Genomic DNA, 15,915 nt, shown 5'->3' on the forward strand with positions numbered 1-15,915 from the left:
AAAGAAAGGCCCGTGGTGGGAAGATACAGGAGGTCAAGACAAGGGAAGGGAAAAAAAGATCTAGAGTGAAGCCAGCCAACAGTAGGGAAGAGGAGCAGTGGAAGAAGAAATGATGGGTAGATACAGCCCAGTGAAGACATAAGACTAAAAAATGAGACTGCCATGCTTCTCTTTACAGGAAAAAGATAATGGGCATCAGAAGAGCATTAGGCAGTTGTTTTCAGTTATTGCCCCATCGTTATCATGCAGACTGAATTGCTTTTGCAAGGCATAAATTCATAGAGTGGGCAGATAACCACTAATGCAATTTTTTTGTGTTCTCACTAGGTAGACATCCAGCCTTATGACTTATGAAAAGATTGTTAAAAGGCCTATCTTGGGCTGAAAAATGGAAGCGAAACAGGGTTAAGTCCAATAAACCTAAGCCACGTTTTCAACGTTGGGTGTGTAATTGGACACCCAGATAGATACCAGGTTTAGGTATCCTCATGTAGCCAGCCTCATTTGAAAATTTGAGCTCAGTAACTGGGGTCTTGGATTCATAAGGGTTTCAAAACAAATGGCTTTTGAACCATAATGTTGCCTCTCTATTATAGGGTTAACTTTTAGTAAGTTCCTGCTCAGACCTGCCAAATAGATTCAAATTAAATGACTTTTTAAACAATTAAACAAAAATAAAACTAGGGGAGTTTTAAAGGCAGGGTTAATGCAGAGTTAAGATGGTTCTGGTTCTGCCACAATTTTGGATGTTATTTAGTAGTATAGGCAGCGACGTCTGTCCTAAGAGCAAGCAGAAAGAACTTTGTAAAATACCTTAAACAGATTTCATTTTATACCCGTCTTTTAATCAAAAGGAGAATACAAGCCTTTTTTTCCTCATTTTCATCTTACTCAATATTTTCCTTTTAATAAAGCACAGAATAAGTGTCCTGTAGATGTGAAATAAGAGTGGAATGTGGATTATTATACATTGGAATAATGTAACAACTTTCACTCCTGGCTTGATAACTCAGTAACAGGACATTCTGTACATTCCTTTCATTGTGAAAACATTGCTGGTTGTTTAGACATTACATATAGTCTATAGATAGAGAAGTGTGTGTTTGTGGGGGCTGGGAAGAAAGAGAATGCAAAGAGAAATATGTATAGGATAGATCCCTTTTTGTTTGCCTGAGATATTTTCATTGGGTGGAATGGTTTCCCAGGCCCTGAAGTTGAACATTCATTAGCATTTCCACAATGGTCAGCTAATTATTCATGACAATATTGCTTAGTAATTATTGCCCCCTGTCCCCACATGAGACAGGTATAGTACAATGCAGTGAGGAATCACTGGCTGTCTCCTAGGACTCAGTGACTTTGTCTACCACAGTTGCATTGCTGTGTATAAAAATCTGGGTTTTACTTCTTTATTTATGTATGTGTTTTATTCAGCTAGGCTTGTAAGGTGAAGAATGTTTTAACTGAAATAATGTTCCTTGCTGGGATAGTGTAGTTTCATTTAAAGAAAATTTAAATTGAGCAATAGTGTAATCTATGAACAACTAAATAAAAGCCTTTATGATTTGGAATAACAGTGCTATCATTCCCTGGAGTGCTGTTGGGAAGGGAATAAAAGGTTGTTATTTAAAGTTATTGTGAATAAGAAATGCATAATGCTAATTCATGACTGAGTTTTATTTTCTTGCTGTGATACAGAGGTGAAAAGGTGCGCAGTAAATGATAAAAGACACTAAATATTTTTCATTTTATTTTATCTTCTCCAGTCATCTCAACCAGAACTCCTCCTCCGCCTTCACCATTGCCATTTCCAGCCCAGGCTATTCTCCCTCCTGCCCCGTCTAGCTACTTCTCTCATCCAACAATCAGATATCCTCCCCACCTGAATCCTCAGGATACTCTGAAGAATTATGTACCTTCTTATGACCCGTCCAGTCCTCAGACTAGCCAGGTACTGTAAAAATAAACAATATGAAAAGAAATCCTATGAGGAGTATGTACCCATCAGGGTATGCAGAGCTGATCAGCTCATTAGGTCTGATACCAGAACAAGTTGGAACTTCAGACATAAGTGATTTTTTTAAAATTAAATTTGATTGGATACAGAGGCTTGCTTGCAGGAACAGATTAATCATATCCACTTGCTCTTTCTTTGTGGAGCCTAAGAGGAATACTTGTGTTGAATGATCCAGTTGCACTAGGAGAAGAGGTGCAAATTCTTCAGTCCTCTGGCACACAAAATTCTTGAATGGGAGTTCTGTGTGTACAGCAGGGCTGCAGGATTGGTAGATAGCTCAGTTGTGAGAAAAGTTACAGTAATTTGCACCTCTGATTCATGTGGTGAAACACAAATGACGTGCTTGCTTTAGGGAGGAGCAAATGTAAATGCATATACACAAAAGACTATACAGGTATATTTATAGACCAAGTATTAAGATAAAATCAACTCTGGCAAGGTAATACTTGCAATGTTACATTGATTCTTGACAGTTCATACAGTCGCAAAAACACTTCAGTAATGAGTGTGACACAGAACCAAAGACTTGTTTTTTCCCTTTTTGTAAAGAGCATGTAACAGGAGTTGTATTTTCTGGCAGATATATTGACTCAAATCTGGGAAGTTTGATGTGGAAAGTTAATGTGGTTTCCATTAGAGTAGTAATTTGTAAAGGACTGTGTGCAAGAGTGCTTTTTCATGATACAAACAACCCATAGCATTAACATGTGATTTGTGCTATAGGAAAAACTGTAGTTGAGCCTTGGTCTGTCAATACTTGGAATACTTCCAGTATTCTAGTCAATGTAATGTAATCCTCATTGCTTGGTCTGGTTTCTGGCTTTGCTGCCTTGTCTGAAATGTTCCTGTAAAGCCTTGTTGCTCATGTTATGATATGTTTTTAGGGGAGATTCAAGAGCGTGCACTGAAATGACAGCATAGCCCACTGAATTACCCTCCCCCCCCCCAAATTAGTCATAAATCTTGTTTTATCAACTGAGATAAACAGGCAGAGATTGTTCTGATAAATATTTAGCCCTTTGCATATATTTCAGGCACTGCAGTGAGAGAATTTGGGATGGAATCAAAGTATCTATGTTGAATAACAGATAAGGCTCCCTGTGGGCTGTTCAAAAAATTACTGTGGTTATTGGGCCCCATTGGCTAGCATTCTGATACAGCTGCATATTGCATATTTAAAGAAAATATTGGTTTATAAACTTGCATCTTCCTTGGAAGGAAATCATCCAAATAATGTGATTTGTATTGGTTAGAACATTAATGCAAATTAAACCAAACAGTGGAGTTGGAGTATGTCAGTTTTAGATGACAAATTTCTGTCAGTGCATGGATTAAAAATCTTTGTCCCATATAACATTTTTTGCTGAGACTCAGCTGGGAACAGTGCACACAGGACCTGATTTTAATTTGTGCAAAATTTCCATGAATAACAAAGTCTAATTAAGACATCCATTAAAAGTCCTTAACGGTAATTCAGTGCGGAAAATCTTAGCGTTGTATTGGATTTTTTTTAAAACTGATGTCTTAATTAGGCAGTATTAAGGGAAAAGTTATGCAAATTAAAATCAGGCCGTTAGTGGTATGTACTTCTTTAATTATTCTGTCCTTGTTTTACTTGCATTTCAATTGCTTATATATGTTAAAATGGCAGATTAAGTGATAATCTCTCTATAGCGTTCCCTGTTTGGTTTCAGATTATCAAGGTAACCTATAATGTACTAAGTGAAGTATCTCACTCTCTCTTCAGTAGTTGATGAATGTGCTCTCTTGTGGTTTTAATACTGTGAAGCACATGTATTGAGCGGGAGGAGTTCCATCAGCCCTTTCCTAAGAAGAATCAGCTCCTTTCTAATACCACATATAAAAGGTTAACCTACTAACCTTAAAAGAGAAGTTTTATTCTGCTGAAGCTTTTGGACTAGCAGCAAGCTGAAGACATTTTCTCTTCTTGCTTTGTGACACACTAGGGAATAACAGGCCAAATTGGGTTTGATTTACTACTTTTGTCACCTTTCATAACCTTAATATTAGGGGAATGTTTTTCATTTTATTTGATGTTCGATTTAGTTTCTGGGGAATGGGGGCAGAGTGAAACAGCATTATTGTATTCCAATCTTCTACTCCAGTGGTTCTTTGCAATTTATTATTATTAGTCACTATTATTATTGATATCAGATATGTGGTACACTAGAGGATGTGCATGCACAATCTAAACTTGTCTTGTGCACAGCAACTGTGGGATGAGGCTGTATAAAACTGTAAAATAGCAAGAATAATTTTCTTTCTTAGGAGAAGAAGCAGCAGCCGTCTGTGAAGTTTCAGTGACAAAAGGGAATTGTTCTGATACAATGGCATGCTTTGAGCCAAACCAGTTTTTCTTTTCTAAATAAAACATGAATTTTTATTCAAACAAATTTAATTATTATAAAATGCGAAACTGCATCAGTAGGAATACCACATCAAATTTAATTATACTTCCCCACCTCAAAACATATTCATTTGGATTTCAAAGGAGAACTAGGATGATAGTCTTAATTTCAGCTTTAGAAATAGAAAGAATGGATACCCTGACAGCATTTACCTAAAATGAACCGTTCCTCCCCAACATCTTTCAGTAATACACTAATTTAGATTGTTACGACAAGCAACTGAGATGCCTTGTACTCCCCACAGCAATTTTGAGATTAATTACATTACTGCTGCACCGATTATAGTGAGACAGTCGTGCTATTCAGTGGAATATTTTAGTAAAATTCATTTAAAGATATAGAGCTCCCATAGGTTTCCACAGTGGCAATTTTCTTGACATAATGTTAAATACGCCAGATTATGCATGATGAACAGCCAAAGTTCAAACAGGCCATTTAGCTGCAGTGAAAAATAATGCAACAACCAACAAATGTAAACAAAAGAGAGCCATTGCTCCTGTATTTAAGTGATATTTTTTTTCATCACTGCTCTGACTGGAGCATGAATAATAAATAAATATACTATACAGACAGAAATCTGTATCCAACTGGTGACTTGAAGGTATCCCCATTCAATATTGAGTTAAATATCTTATGATGAGTCAATTAACTTTTCAGTTTCCTTGGCATTATGTACAGGCATGTGTTACTGCGTGTGTGTGTGTGTGTATGTGTGGGTATCATGACAGGTTGCTAGTTCCTCAGTAGTAAAGGCTGATAGTAGTTGCTTAGTGCAGGGTTGATCTTCTACCACTATAGTTTCTCCAAAAAATAACCGGCTCACCTGTACCTAATCTACTTATAGTATGGCTGAGATTTTCAAAGCTGCTTAAGGAGTTTGGATGCTGATTTCCTTCCAAAAGTTACATCACTGGATTATCCATTCCTCTACATTGTTTTGAAAATTTCAACACACGTGTACACACACATGTATATGTATATACATTATATTTAATATAGTTACTATATGTAAATAATCCTAAATGCCATTAAGATTAAAATGAAAGCATTAAAATAAAACTTAAACATCTACTTAACGTGACTAAATCATCAAGCAGAAGAAAACAACCTGCCCGAGGCAAATTCACTAAATTCCAGTCAAGTATCCCAACCCCAGGAAGGGGGAATGATTCTCAAATTATCATGAAGAGAAGCAAAAAAAAGGGATAAGCAAACAAAATAAATAGCAGCGAAGAAAAGAGTCAAAGGAAATGCTTTCAAAGAACATTATGGCATCAGTAGAGGCAGGGGATGACCTCTTCTGGAAAAGAGGACAACAGCTGAAGCCCCAGCATTGAGAAAACTGTGCAAAGAGGAAACAAAAAGGTGTCCTTTCCTGTGTATGAATAATGCACAGTAGGGCTGTGCAAAATGGCTGTTACATTTTGGTTTCGGATTTGGTCGTTTTGGAGGACAGTGATTTTTTTCGGTGTTTTGGCTTACTGTTCCACTTCAATTCGGCCAAATCTGTTGTGGAATTTCAACGCTGGTTTGGAGATTTGGGTCGGCTGGGGAGAGGCAAGCACAGCTGCGCAAATGCAGGTTCTCCTGTGGCTTCTCCAGCTGTGCTTGCTTCTCACTAGGTGTGAGGAGCCACAGGAGGATCCCCCATGGCTACCCTGCCCGGCCCCGGCCTCCCGGCACTTGGGGGGTGGGGGGGAAAGCTCTGTACTCACCAGCTGTAGCAGTGGCGATTGGGGCCTCTTGGTGCTCGTGACAGAGCCCCCCCAGCTTGGCACCCATGCGGCGGCTGTTGCATGGCGCAGGCGCAGCACAGCTCGGCAGGGCTCCGCGTGCTGTCTAGGAGCTGGGGCTCCAGCAGTCAGTCGGAGCCCAACACCGCTCAGCCTCAGCAGCCCCAGCTCCCAGACAGTGTGAGGTGCCCTGCCGAGCCGCACTGCACCCACGCCATGGGGCAGCTGCCGCACGGGTGCCATCTTGGGGGGTGATCCCAACTGCCCCCTGCTGCCCCGTGCTGCGTGGGGGGCTCTGTCATGAGCCCTCAGATGCCCTGGTCGCCACTGCTGCAGCCGGTGAATGCGGGGCTTTTTAAAAATTTTTTTTTTAAGTGCTGGCAGGCTGGGGCCAGGCGGGGGTTGGAGAAAGGCAGGGGAGCCATGGGGGCTTCTCCCGCGGCTCCTCTGGCTGTGCCTGCCTCTGCCCCAGCAGGGGGAGCTGCGGGGCAGCTCCCTATGGCTGCCCGGCCCCATCTCCTACCTAGCCCCATCCTCCTGGCACTTTACAAGGAGGGCTACAGGGCTGTGCCGGACTATTCCTGAGGAGCACCTCCAAAACATTCCGAAATGTTTTGGATGGTTTCGTTTCATTTCAGAGATGTTTCAGAGCCTTACTTTTCGTTTCGGATTCGGTGTTTTAGGCACCGAAACAGGCCAAAACACCTCTGAAACGGAACAACTGCCAAAATTTCGCACAGCCCTAATGCACTAAAGTGTTTAGTAGCACTTAGGCTCTGGATTATGAGGGGCATTATTTACAAATAGTAAAGTTTAATTTGTATGTTATACTATAATCACATACTAAGAACTCAGAAAGAGGGTTTCCATCATCCCAAGTAACCGTTTTCAGATGTTTCTGTTAAAATTAAAGCTTTAGGCTTGATCTGAAATGGAGTCCATGTGAGGTGCTGTCAACTTTCTGACTAATAGTTCTTGGGAACTGTATGCCATGATGCAATCTTGCAATTTGTGCTAGTTTGCAACTGCATTTATTTAACAGCTTTGATTTTGTCTGATGACAGTGATTTCTGAGCTAGAGAAGCCTCACTGGAAACCAGTGAGGCTGCCTGTTTTCCCTCTCTCAATTGCTTGTAATATTCTTTCTTCACTTAATGAAAGATTGGCATATTGTTAAGGAACTACATTCAGGTGCTTTGTGATTCTTCAGTACACAACGGCAAACATTTATCAGCAAGAATGGGATCTTGTTAGGCTCTGTGTTGACTAATTAAAGGATTTCCTATTTTTTCCAAGGAGCATTGTTGTAGAATAAATCAACAAAAGAAAAATGTGTTCAAATGGATGTCCTTGATGTAGCTACTGCCTTCTTTATTGACAGTTAAGAGTTTTAAAACTTCTTGGCCATTTACAGTCTTTCTTTGCACAAAACATTGCTGAAGATTAAAAAAGTTAATATAATATTTTTCTTCTAATCTTGAGACAGAAATAGAGTACTGTTGTATTAGGGGTTTAGGGACAAAGGATTAAAAGATGTAATTGAAATTTTAAGGTGTTTTTCCCTTTCTTTTTTAGCTTATGAAATGCCTCCAATTACAGTCTCTTGGGTATGCATACATTTACCCCATCTTTTAAACAAAGAGATGTCTTTTCCTGTGCATTATTAATGCACATATCTCCAGTCCTCCTGGCAAATATCTGGAGGAAAATGAGAGAGGGGGAAAGGTGTGCCTATTGCTCTATATCCTAAATATCAGCCATCTGGGTTTGTCAGACTGCTGGTAAAAATGTGCTTGAGTTGAGATGTATTCACTTTGAGTATTTTGTATTGGCAACATGACATTTACATCTGAGCACAATTAGCTGAACTTCTGCAGCTGATCACAACTATCACAGCAGTGTCCTGAGAGAGAGGTACTATCTTAGATAGACAAAGCTCAAGCCTTCATAGATCAAAGTCAACACCTGAATTGCTCTCAGAAAGGCATAGAGAGATCATGCTGTCGGCTAAGAACTGGCAATAACATGTCTTCTGAAGCTAACTCCTTCAACCAGGCAGGCAGCTGCATGCCACGCCACCTGAAGCTACCGTGTGCGATCTCTAGGTGAGGCCCATGTTGAATGCATTTCAGTAATACAGTATGAGAAAAACAGAGGCATGGATGATAGAAGTGAGACCCATATTAAAGAAAAGTAGTTGTGCATGTATTACCACAGAGGCTGCCTGTGTGTGTGGCACAGGAGAGATCAAGGAGGGCATAGGCAGGACAGGGCAGATAGGACAGGGAACAGAAAGCAGAGCAGTGGATTAGGCAGGGGAAGGGGATTGGAAAACCGCCAAAATGATTGGCACCCACTGTTACCAGGCACAGATGGAAAACTGCATGTTTCATACTGATATCCCTGAGGCTCCCATAGCAAATGGGGACTATACACATCCTTAGTTGCTCTTGAATATAGGACAATGCTTTTATCTGATTCTGATGAAATTGAGACTTGTGGCTCAATATTTTCTACAGATTGATGGCATTGCAGGCTATATCCTCTCATCATTGGCCAGTGTGCTGTCATATACATTGAACAAGAGGTGGTGACAAAGCAAAACATTAGGGAAGCCTGCCTGAAAAAAATCACTTACATTTTGCAAGGCTAGGCCTGTGCTATATTACATAAAAGAGAATGCAGAAATACAAAGGTACTTCCTTTCACCTGTAGATTTTTAGAATAGGCAACACCCATTGTGCATGTTCCAAAGCAAAATGGCATGGCCTATTGACAGAGAATATAAAGTAACTGTGTAGTCCTAGATGGATGTGGCTAATATCCAGTTTTTAAGAAAGGATCTTTTGTGTGGCAAACAGGGAAACAAAAGTTCACAAAACTGGATCTGTCTCAAGTTTATCAGCAGATGGAATTCAAACAAGAGGTTTGAAAATATTTCTATGCAAGGGTTTTGTATTGGTGCCCATCACCATAGCATGTGAATCTGCTCAGTGAAAAAGACAGTTACCTTAGAACTGGTTCCCCTAAGGAATGGGTTGCTTAACCAGTCACATGTTTCAAAACCTGATGAATCCATGTGATAGTGTTTGCTTGGTTTGATCTGCTGCTTGGTTTTTGGACTCAGTAAAGAGGTAGCGAAGCAACATGTTTGAAAACCAGATAATTTCTGTTGAAAACTTTTGTTTAGGATGCAAATGAAAACAAAGATTACATGTTTGTTTCCAGATATCCTTGCATCATATTGTTTATATGGAATTGTAAATAACTGAAAGCACATCCAAAGTAACTATACTCAAGAATTTTACAGAATTAGTAGTATTCTAGCCTGGCTTAATCAAGAAGCTTCTTTTCTGTTATAATTCCAATGATGTAATTGCTTAAGGAAGTATATTACATGATTTAAACTGAAAAGACAGTCATGCTGATTGAGCTGATCGGACTTTTTCTGGTTGTATCGCCCTACTTGGTACAGGTGTAACTATTTATCAAAAATGAATGTGAAATAAAAAGGCCAGTCCCTTTTGATTCATGAAGCTGAGAGAGCAGAGGAAAACATAAACAACCGCTACAAGTAAAACCCGAACTATGCTTATGAAGATATTATATTATATTATATTATATAATATTATATTATATTATATTAGGATTTGGAAAAAGCTGTGAGTTTCTGTATGTGTGAGAGAAGTTTGACATTGACTACAGATTAATACTCTGTCATTAAAATGACTATGCTTACAACAAGCATAAATCCTGACTTTTGGAAATTCTTAGGATATATAATACACATATAGGCTTCATAAATAAAAAAAAATCTGTTTAAATTTTGGATATGATATAAAAGTAAGATAAAAATTAAAAATGAGTTATCTCATTTTTAAGTGTTATCTTAGTTTTATATCATACATATATATATATGATCAGGTGTTCAAGATTCGGAAAATCTGAATTTACTTTTAGGGCACTGTCAGCAGCCTCTATGTCAGATGGGCTCTAATTTATTCCTGTGGTATTAGGTATAAGTTGTCTAAAAAGACTGTTTCATAATTCCAGTCAACAACTAGCAGTGGATTTTTCACATGTATGATTTTAAGAATCTCTTTTTGGAGATATTTTCTACAATTGCAGAAGGTTGCTTTGGTACCTGGAAAGGAACCTAAGAAAAACCAGGAAGAATCTATATGTATATTAAATGGTGCAGAATGACTATTTTGAATGATACACATGATAAGTCATTGGATAACATTACCCAAATAGATGAACTCCCAATAAATGCAGGTTTTCAAAATAGAGCCAGAACTCTTGTAAATGGCGGGAAGTGGAGGGGGACCGAGGGGGTAGCAGAATTAGAAAGTTAAATATGTAATTGATGATTAAGTTTTGGCTGCATTTAGAACTGATGATGGTGATCTGTGCCAAAAAGCTCTGTGCATCCCACCACCTCAGGGACCTGAGAGGACAAATTTTAACCCTCTGAGAAAGAAAAGCTATACAAACTCAAGGTGCTAGAAGTAATAGCTTAGTGATTGATTTGTAACAGCTTTGGTGGCCAGTGTCTTTTCTGTGATGATTGCAGACCTGCGCTCCAAGAGCTAAAATGTAATTTAAAAGTCACATGTTTTGTGATTGTTAAGATGACCTTAATAAGGTGAACTCAGTGCAAACCAGTGTGCACTGTTATCAATATATCTCCAGGTAAAACAATTGCTTTGAAATCATTATAAACAGTTCCATTTATTTTAGAATTATTTTAGGATCCAGCCTACTTATGACAACTTAAACATCAACTTTGTTAATTGTTCCACTGTAGATCACAGCATGGAAGAAAAGACAGGAATGGTCATATTGTGAGAAACTACTCATTCTGAATGGCATTTTATTTTAACGTCATGAGGAAATGCAGTTTATATTTAAACAGTATTTGAAAATGCAGTCATATCTTTTCCAAACTGATGTAGTGACAAATTTCTATTGAAAGGCTGTTTTTTGCCCCTAGCAAAATCATTGAAGTTTTATGAAAATTATTTGTTCCATACAGATTTCCACCTGAAAAAATGGAGACATTATTAAAGTACAACAACATAAATAAAACCTATATAGGCATGTGCTTACTTGTGACCGGAGATGATCCAAAATTTAAATATAAAAGCTTTAATTAAGTAAAAGGATCAATTGTCACATTTAGAGGTGTCACTGAGCATGGTATAGTAATTTTTTTAATTAGATTTGTTGCCAAACACTAACACACACAGTTTTATCTGAGTAATATTTGCATTAATCATTTTAAAACATTTTCTGTTTTACAACTCCTACATAAATATTGAAGCAGATAATTCTTTAAACAGCAAGGGAAGAAGTGCTGGAGATCACAGAAATGAGAGAAGAGGAACATGTAAAGGTTGTTGGTTTAGTGTTATATCTTGTATCTGCACGTAAGAAAAAGATGCTTACAGTATCACTCGCCCCACTGAAGTCAGTGAGGAAACTCCAACTGACTTCCTGGAGCCAGATTTTCACCTACTATTAATGATGAATGTGGGCTGATGCATATTATGCAAAATTTTATGCATCACTCAGATAAAATTATACTTGTTATGATTTGGTTATGAAACACATGCATTGCATATTGCTTAATTCAGAAAGGAAAGGGTTCATTTTCTTGGACCATATGCACAAGGACTAAGCTGGGAGTCCATATGAGCTGTTGCATTCCTGTTGACCAGTATCACTAGGGAACCGTAAAAGGTGATACATTGTTGCAAATTGTACTGGACTCCAGCTGTGTCCATTTAATTAATTTGAGTCTGGCTTGGAGACAGAGCTCCTTTTGGAAGCTGATGACACTGACTGTTTTAATCTATAAATACCTTGGAATCTTCTTTCTTAGTGTTTAATAAATGTTATGCATTTTAGCAAGCAAATCTTCAGTGGCTTGTTTTTGATGGTTCAGTATATAACAGACACTCAGAGCTAAAGGATAACTGTGTCCCTACAGATTATTAACTCCATCCAATGAGCAATGAAAACAACTAGTCCTGTCTACCAGCCTGACTGTGTGGCTCATATACAGTTTATTATTGTACTAGCAGTAACTGGTTTCATCTTAAAAAAGATATTTCAAAACATATACATATTAATGGGAAATATTTGTTTATAGAGATTAGGGATAAATTTACTTTATCATCTGTCCGTAATTCTGCCAGATAATTGTTTTTGCTTCCCCGCAGTTGTGAATTTTTCCTTTAAAATTGTACTGTTCAGCATTTGGCCATTGTAAGTCTGGTATATTGCAAAATACTGGAGCCAGAAATGGTTTCTAAACTGTGATTTCACAGTAGGTTACAATGCTTTCTTCCAGTCCTGCAATACCTTGGACTTGAATACATTAGGAATAGGAAAGCTATTTTAAATAGCTCATAGAGATTTCTGAAATTGTATTACAACATTTTGTCCTCTCAAGGCCAGTTTTGAGTATCTAAGAAATCTAGCTTTGCAGCTAAGAGGTATTAAAAGTAGTACCCATGAAAATACAATGATCTAAAACACAACTAAAGTAGTCATAGATAGTTTTTTGTAAATATTTGGCATTAACAGAATGCGCAAAAGGTATGATGTAAGATACAGGTTTTATTTGAACCCTTGTTTAAAGACAATATAATTCATTCATGACTTCACTTCTTGTGAATAATGTTGCCATTCAAATATTAACTGAGTAGTTTTATACCATGCTTTCATATATCCTCTTTGTATTTTCTTGCATGCATTAATACCATGCTACCCGTACCTTTAAAGTTGTAAGGGCTGAATGAATAGTTTTGGAAAGAAAAGATAGTCCACTCACTGGAAGTTTGATACAATAAAAAAATTATATGGAGCAAATTCAGGGAAAAAGATGGAAAAATCTTTCGTTACTGAGTTTTGATATTGCCTTTTTATTTTACAACTTTTTAATATAACTTTTTCTTATTTAATAAATGAGACCCCTTACATGAGCATAACCATGAATATTGATGCATGTGGTATGTAAACATCCATATATGATGCTGGAAGAATAAATTCCATAGTAGCTAGATCTTATTGAACTGGATTCTTTATAGTGTGAGTATATATGGTTATGCTTTAAGAAGTAACCTACTTTTCCTCCTTGGTCACCAATGTATCATTTTTGGTGGTGGTCTTCATCATTAAATTGTAGAATATTTTAAATCAACTGATTATCTTCCCCGTAAATGTAGGATTGTACAAATTTTCCAAGCCTACATTTAAAAAGAGGTGGCCAGGTTACTTCATTCCTGAAATATAGAGTTCCCACTTTCTGTGAAAAGGACATTCTGGGGCATGATGACAGTTTAGGCTCTTTCATTAATCCTCCATAGTCCTCCCCTACATACCCTTCTTTGGTAATTATTGGTCAGACTTCCAACACGTGTATTCTATGTGGATGTATATGTACATATTCTGTATGTATGTCCCATACATTGTACATATATGTACAATATGTACATATGTATATGTACATATTCTGTATGTATGTCCCAAGGCAGCCAGGGTCCTGTCCCTTGTGAATATAGCTTTGGCAGAGTTAATTTGTGTTCATATTAAGTGCCTCAGGACATGTGTTTTGGTCACTTCAGTATTTCTGCAGGAACAGCGCTATTATCATAAAATAAACTGATGAAAATCACATCCAGATAGGACTAGAGCTTGGCAGAAAATTACTGTAATTTATACATATAGTACCTATATACTTAATGAATATGCTGCCCACTAAGAATAGCATATCTAGAATTATTAGTTTATTAGAATTTCATACTCTAGCGTGTAGATGCTATGGTGATGGGCATTCTAGAAAATCCTAAGATAGGTAGGTAGATTTCTTAAACACAATGTATATATTTTACAAGGCATTCTTTTGGTTTTGTTTTGTAGCCTAACAGCAGTGGTCAAGCCCATCACAGTGCGGTGCGACCTGTGACCCTGACCATGACAGATACTAAACCCATCACTACATCCACTGAAGGTGAGGCATCTTCACCTACAGCAACCAGTAAGTATTTCTCTAGGAAACAAAAAATGTCCATCAAAGATTCAATATGATTTCAAATTAAGGCCAAAAAAGGCGCCTTTTCCTACTATTTGACCAAGTGGATGCTCATCATTTATACTGAGATCAGATCCGACCACAAAGCTTTTCCTCCTCAAATTCCAGTAAAATATATCATGTTGCATAAATTTGTGTGAGACATGACAACCAGAATCTAATGGGAAAAGCATATTTCTTTGAGCACCACCTAATAGAGAATGAAATATGGTTGTTCATCTAAGGTGGACATTGTAATAACATTGAGAAGCACAGTCACATGACAAGGTTTTCAAATCACTCATACCTGGATTCCAAAATAAGATTGGAAAATTGCTCCTCAATCAGCTTTCCTACAGAAATCAAGCCTTGTTACAAAGCATACTGAATCAGAGCTATGATAATTGCATATTTACATAGGTTGTGTTATTGCTAGCTAAAATCAAAATATTTGGCATACAGAAAAAGGCGATTTTAATTCATTGTAATTGATACAGCAAAGGCTGGCAGCTTAATGGCAGTTTTTTCAATGCCTTGAAAGTTTAATGCACTTTGTGCAACATTCTGGATCCCATATTATTTATCCTATTAACTTCAATGGAATTGCAACCATGTATGTGTGTACAAAGTACACATCGGTGCCATTTGACTTTTTTTGGACAATAATTTCATGTACAGTGATATTCAAGGGGTTAATTTTTATCTCGTTCCTGCACTTATGTTAGCAAGGCTAGGTAAATATTGTCACTAACATTTAGGTCTTTAAAGGTTCAACATTAGTAACATTTATTAGAATGGTGAAAAAAACCATTAGAAAATAAACCCAATCAGACAATTTAGAAGAACATTTCTAAGCTGAAATTTTTGTCTTTCAGAGGGAAGTTAGAGCTCATTCTCTGCTTAAGCCTAATCAAACCAAGAGGAGGAAGAGAAAAAAAAAACTAAATCAGAATGAAAAACTAAATTTTTTTAGGGTCACTTGCATTTAAATTGAAGTTGAATTCAATTTCTAAATTTGGGTTGTGGTCTTAGACATTGGATAACCATTAATCAAGCCTGTAAAATGTGTTTTTTCGGTATTTAGATATTTCCTTATTTTGGAAAATGAAATAAAGATTCAAATGATTATGAGTGAGCTGTATATCTAGGGGAAATGGTATGACTATTTATTATGAAGAGGGAATTGTGTCCATAGCAGTCAATTTAAGCAAAGGCCATTGTCTCATTATAAACTGGTAGTTATATTGATAGATTTGTGTAACTATTTTAGCTATAATCTTGGAATAGCAAAATAGGGAACTAGGTAGTGCAGTGGATTGGCACCTCTCTGCTAGTTGGTAGTGCAGATTCTACACCGTTTCTCCTATGCTCAGCAGCCAAAAAAATAATGATCTAACCTTTCACCTCAGGGTGGTAGGGAAACCTGGGCTTAGATATGGTTTTGGGTAATGATAGTTTCATTCTTACTCCTATTGGTGATACTCACAAAGAGTGGTACCATGTCTGGTTCTGCTCAAGAGAGGCCAGGCCCAGCATAGGAGAGGAAGAGATATCCAGTGTGATATCAGAACTGTGGTAAGAAGCTTGCATGCTTATTAGCTCAAATTGCAGCCTAATTCAGCTAGTCTGTTTAGATGAAAACAAACCTGATGTGTA

At 37.5% G+C, this 15,915-nt stretch overlaps 1 protein-coding gene across 12 annotated transcripts in view; it reads left to right on the forward strand.

Moving 5' to 3' along the window:
- The window catches only part of NFIB (nuclear factor I B), a 257,933-nt gene that overhangs the window by 207,745 nt on the left and 34,273 nt on the right, over positions 1-15,915 (forward strand). For 7 of the 12 annotated variants that reach the window (XR_003096234.1, XM_014524710.1, XM_014524709.2 and 4 more), the window contains one exon: positions 1,767-1,951. Coding sequence is in view for 11 of the 12 variants with exons in the window: in XM_014524710.1 (XP_014380196.1) it covers positions 1,767-1,951 (185 nt within the window). In the remaining variant the exon portion in view is untranslated. Of the gene's footprint in view, positions 1-1,766; positions 1,952-4,306; positions 4,358-14,108; positions 14,227-15,915 lie in introns of those variants that run through there. The other 5 variants (XM_025215530.1, XM_025215531.1, XM_025215532.1 and 2 more) reach the window with 3 other exon arrangements.

The sequence above is a fragment of the Alligator sinensis genome, unplaced genomic scaffold, assembly GCF_000455745.1.
Source record: "Alligator sinensis unplaced genomic scaffold, ASM45574v1 scaffold185_1, whole genome shotgun sequence".
Taxonomy (NCBI): domain Eukaryota; kingdom Metazoa; phylum Chordata; order Crocodylia; family Alligatoridae; genus Alligator; species Alligator sinensis.